The 4,416-nt window shown below is 50.6% G+C and overlaps 1 protein-coding gene across 2 annotated transcripts; it reads left to right on the top strand.

The window, feature by feature from the left end:
- The first annotated feature begins 441 nt into the window (after positions 1-441).
- On the top strand, positions 442-4,173 carry LOC133930332 (uncharacterized membrane protein At1g16860-like). Of its 2 annotated transcripts, XR_009911737.1 has the most exons (5): positions 442-1,530; positions 1,960-2,094; positions 2,211-2,419; positions 3,294-3,587; positions 3,685-3,781. XR_009911737.1 is itself a non-coding variant. In XM_062376968.1 (4 exons), exons 1-4 carry the CDS (start codon positions 865-867, stop codon positions 3,875-3,877), a joined length of 1,203 nt encoding a protein of 400 aa, XP_062232952.1. In that variant the 5' UTR covers positions 455-864; the 3' UTR covers positions 3,878-4,173. The 2 variants fall into 2 exon arrangements, 1 of the variants encoding a protein (XP_062232952.1); XM_062376968.1 differs by lacking the exon at positions 3,294-3,587 and having other exon boundaries at positions 455-1,530; positions 3,685-4,173.
- The last annotated feature ends 243 nt before the right edge of the window (positions 4,174-4,416 follow it).

Below are 4,416 nucleotides of genomic sequence, written 5' to 3'. Positions count from 1 at the left end.
TGATGACGTCGAGGACGACGATAGTGATACTGGCGCCGCAATGGATGTTGTGACCGACGTAGATGAAGCACAAGGAGAATTGCGGGTTCAAGCGCCATTGAAACGCGAAGTTTGTCTATCTCCATGATGCTTACCGTTCTGTAATCGTCGGTTGCCCGAATCAGTTGGTGTAGATGTGCTTGATAACGTATTGAGAATTGTAATGACAATAGTGATTAGTTGACAGAGTTGTTATTTGTTTTATTGTATATATGTTTGATTTATACAGAATGAAATAACAAATTCATATTCTTTTAGAGAGCATCCTTTCGAACGGGTGTTCATTCGATATGTGACTGACATAAACAGTTAATCTAATTGATCATTAGGATTTGCTTCCTAACAACTATCATTAAAATGAGTGATGATCACTGCTGTTACGTAGTCCGTCCAGCAGACGACCACGCCACCGCCACGTACACGCACGCACGCCGGCGGACGAGGAGAATGCGCGCGCCGGGTGGCTCGCCTCAGTATCACCACCACTTTCGGCCGTGTTACTCTGCCACGGCCTATTAGCAGCTACGGCCAAGCTAGATTTGTACTCAAACGGTTAGCTAGGACCGATGGCGTCCAGCCGTGCCGACCTCGAATTAATTCGCGATCAAGCAACGCGAGCGGAGTAAGCTCGGAGAGGCACAGTGCAAAGCAGTGCAGTGCGTCCTACTCTGTTCTTGATAAGATCACGACATCACGTCGCAACCCAAAGCAGCAGCCGTAGCCTCGCATCACGTCGTGATTCATCTTCTTCTTCTTCTTCTTCTTGCTGCTTCCACTTTCTCGATCGCCTAGCTCGTGCTGCTTCGTTCGGTCGCGTCGGGAGGGATGCACCAGATAGGGAGTGGCATGTACGTGTCCGGCCCGGCGCCGGACAGGAAGAGGGAGCGGCGGCTGTCGTCGGGGTCGGTCGCCACGCCGCCGTACACGGGCGGGGACGTGGCGCGGTCCGGCGAGCTCGGCCGGATGTTCGACATCTCCGCGTCGCAGTCGCAAGCGCCGTCGCCGGCCTCCTCGCGCCGCAGCTCCGGGCCGCTGCCCCGGCCATCGCCGTCGCCGGCGTCCGGGCCGCTGTCGCAGCTCTCCCATCCGGGGCTCCTCGTCGGGCCGTCGCCGTCCCCCGCGCCCTCGCCGGCGCACGGGTCGAGGAGGAAGGCGAGCAGCAGGAGGGGCGCCGCCGGGAAGGAGGCGGAGTCGTCGGGCGCGGCCGTCGCGCCGCGCGGGAGGGCGAGGCTCGGCGTCCCGTTCGCGTGCTACGTGCTGGTGGCCGTGGCGGCCGCGGCCGCGGTTGGCGCCGGGGTGTTCTGCCTCGTGTCGTGGTGCCGGTGGGAGGCCCTCGCCGCGGCGGGAGGCGCGGTGGCCGCCGTCGCGGCGTTGTTCGCGTGGAACGCGTGGCGGAGGGCGGCCGAGGCGGAGAGGTTCTTCCGGCGGTTCCCCGACACAGTGTTCGACCACGGGGACATGCCCGTCGGCGAGCTCGTCAAGATCACCGGGGTGAGCTCTGTTTCAATCGCCTCATGAGATTCAGTCAGCCAACGTCTTGCTTCCTTCACGTCTTACAATCGCATTGGTATTCTCCCACAGTCTACGCATGTCAACTCAAACAATTGCATTCTTATGTTTCGAACATGGCTAAGATCTTGTGCTATGTACTTGTGTGCATTGTTAACACAATTTCCTGGTCCAAATTGTTGCTTGCACTCGTTTATGCGTCAGAGGATGTCAAAACGTCGAGTCGCATCATCACATGTGGTGGTCAATGGCTTTCTTGTGGAAGACAAGCACAAGCTACGAAACCACTTTTTTTTCTTCACCAAGGCACAGCGTAGCCAACTCGAATTCTGTTCCTCTGCAAGCAATGGGTTGAAATTATTTGACATGCTCTGTTCGTTCTAACGAGACCGCCGTGTCCTGCTCCTGCAGCAAGTCACCTGCGGCCGCCACCCTCTCGGAGCCTACTTCCACGACGCCGCCCGGTGCGTGTTCACGTCCGTTCAGCTGTTCGAGCGCCGCGGTTGGGCCCGTTGCAGCCCCCGGTGGCAACGGAGACACTGCGAGGTCAGCTCTACCTTTCTACCTTTCACGTGCCAACCAGAGGGTTTGTGATCGCACGAGCTGATGAACTGTGAGACATGCATGGCCGTAACCTGTGTTTCTTGGCGTCGCTTTGGCAGGCACGGGTGCAGAACTTCTACATCTCAGATGGGAATTCCGGGAAGAGGTTCTACGTGCGCGCCGGCGAAGGTGCCACGATCACTCCGATGATCATCAAACAGAAAACGATCAGCTTTGACGGCGACAGGAAGGGCGCGTCACGGAGCTTGAAGAACTGGATGGCAAGCAACGATTTATCCTTCGACGGCGATCTGCTCGTAAAGGAAGGGTAAGATCCTTCACGCACCGCTGGAGAAATGAGAGTGCGCAATTTGGGGAAGGAATCCAAAAGCAGGGTTAGGCCAAAAATAAAATAAAATTGAAGCGATGTAAGCAATTTTACAGAAAAATACACATGATTAGGTTGACAGTAACTAAAGAAAATAAGATGAATTATACTCGACATTGGCTTATGCTGCAAACCTTGCTAATCTGATGACATTGGGTTGCTTATGCTACAAAATATGCTGATCGCTGTTGCTCTGATAAATAAGAACCATACTAACTCTAAGGGGGATTAACATTTAGTAACAAAAGTTGCTTTATCTTACAATAGGAACCCCCAACTGGCCCCAAATCATTGGAAGAGCTAACATGCTCCGTTACAATCACCATTATCCCAATCCATGTCTTTTTTAATAGTGCAACCCCATCTGCACGATCTTCATTGGAGGTCCCGGGGCTAGGTGCGGAACAGAGAATCGAACCCTCACCGGGCTTGACTCCACCATGGGGGCGTTGCCCCGACGCTTCATACGTGACCATATAAATCGGAAAATCCCGTGCATACCCACACAAGCGCGCGCTCAAACACAGTTGGCTCAGGCGCTCGCGCCGTGCACGAGCCATTCTTGCCAACCGAGCTATCGCTCGGATGCTCTCAATCCACGTCTCAGCTGCAGACGGAGCCAAATAGCAAAATATTAGCTCATGTATTGCCCATTCCTGAACGCAACCATGAAATGCAGCACTGATGTTATACATGTAAAGTTTCACAACATTACTGTTATATCTAGGTCTTGACATCTCTCATCTAGCATTAGACCATTCCTTGCGCCAGCAGTATGTATAAAAGACTAAATTGGTTTCCTCAAATATCACAGAGAACTTTGTATTACGGGGAATCGAACCCCCGCCGGTGCAATGATCAATTCATCCGGGAATTTCGCTCCAAACCAAAGACGACTAAGCCGGTGCAATGATCTCCGATTTTGCAATGGTCTAAAAGTCTTGCAACCTACTAATTGTTAACAACGAAACTCCTAGAGACGAATTTATAGATGAGAGAAGTCGAGACCTAGATATCACCGTAATGTTGTGAAACTTTACATGCATAATATCAGTGCTGCATTTCATGGTTGCGTTCAGGCACAAGAAAGCTATGCAACCGGCCACAGGTCATGATCATTGCATTGAGATTCTAAAAAGATATCATGACATTGTTTTCCAAGTTAAAGGACCATTGTTCACAAAGATTGCAACAAAATCTGGCAGGTTCATCAGGGAGGGGGACATCGCAAGTGTGATAGGCGTCCTGAAGAAGCACCACGCCTACGACATCGTCGATGCGCCGGCCGGCGTGGTCTCCACCGGCTGCCAGCCGACGAGGTGCATGTTCCCCGTCCTCGTCGAGGGGCTGATACTGATCGGAAGCGAGGACCCTGACGAGGCTGTATATATGGTCTGAACTCTGAATATGTATACAAATACACTGATGTAGAACTCTGCTACACACCCTGTACTGCTTTCCACAGTTTTCTTGTTGGTTATCGGGGAAGAGGATGTTTTAGTACCTCTCCATTTAGGGTTTCTGATCAGAAAGATTTACTACTTATATAGTTGATGGAAATGGGACGATGTAAATTAAAGTGGTATATATAGGCTTGCTACCAGTACAGGTGCATTTCTCTGTTTTTTAGGGACTTTTTTTTTTTATATTGAGAATGAATACTCAATTGTTTGTCGGCAAAGGCTTGAAGCAATTATGACATAATTTTAATTTTTCATACTGAGTGAAATGAAATTTCTCATTCTCTGGTACTATTACTAATACATGTGAAAGGAAAGATGATCTATTGTCTCCATCTTGTGACAGAAATAGCATTTTTTTTTTCCCTAGACAGCCTCTTCGCTATATAGATTATCTAAAAAAGGTTATCATGAGCTGAAACAAAATTTCTAGCATAAGAAGAATATACTTTTTCATGAGATTTTTGCCTTCCAAAG

Source organism: Phragmites australis, chromosome 10 (genome assembly GCF_958298935.1).
Source record: "Phragmites australis chromosome 10, lpPhrAust1.1, whole genome shotgun sequence".
NCBI classification, from domain to species: domain Eukaryota; kingdom Viridiplantae; phylum Streptophyta; class Magnoliopsida; order Poales; family Poaceae; genus Phragmites; species Phragmites australis.
This window is presented reverse-complemented; position numbering and strand designations above follow the sequence as displayed.

Bases quoted from the DNA above. Each gene is read 5' to 3' on its own strand.
- LOC133930332 (XM_062376968.1), top strand. From the start codon at position 865: ATGCACCAGATAGGGAGTGGCATGTACGTGTCCGGCCCGGCGCCGGAC. The intron at 1,531-1,959 runs GTGAGCTCTGTT...CTGCTCCTGCAG, and splicing joins AGCTCGTCAAGATCACCGGG to CAAGTCACCTGCGGCCGCCA. The intron at 2,095-2,210 runs GTCAGCTCTACC...TCGCTTTGGCAG, and splicing joins GGCAACGGAGACACTGCGAG to GCACGGGTGCAGAACTTCTA.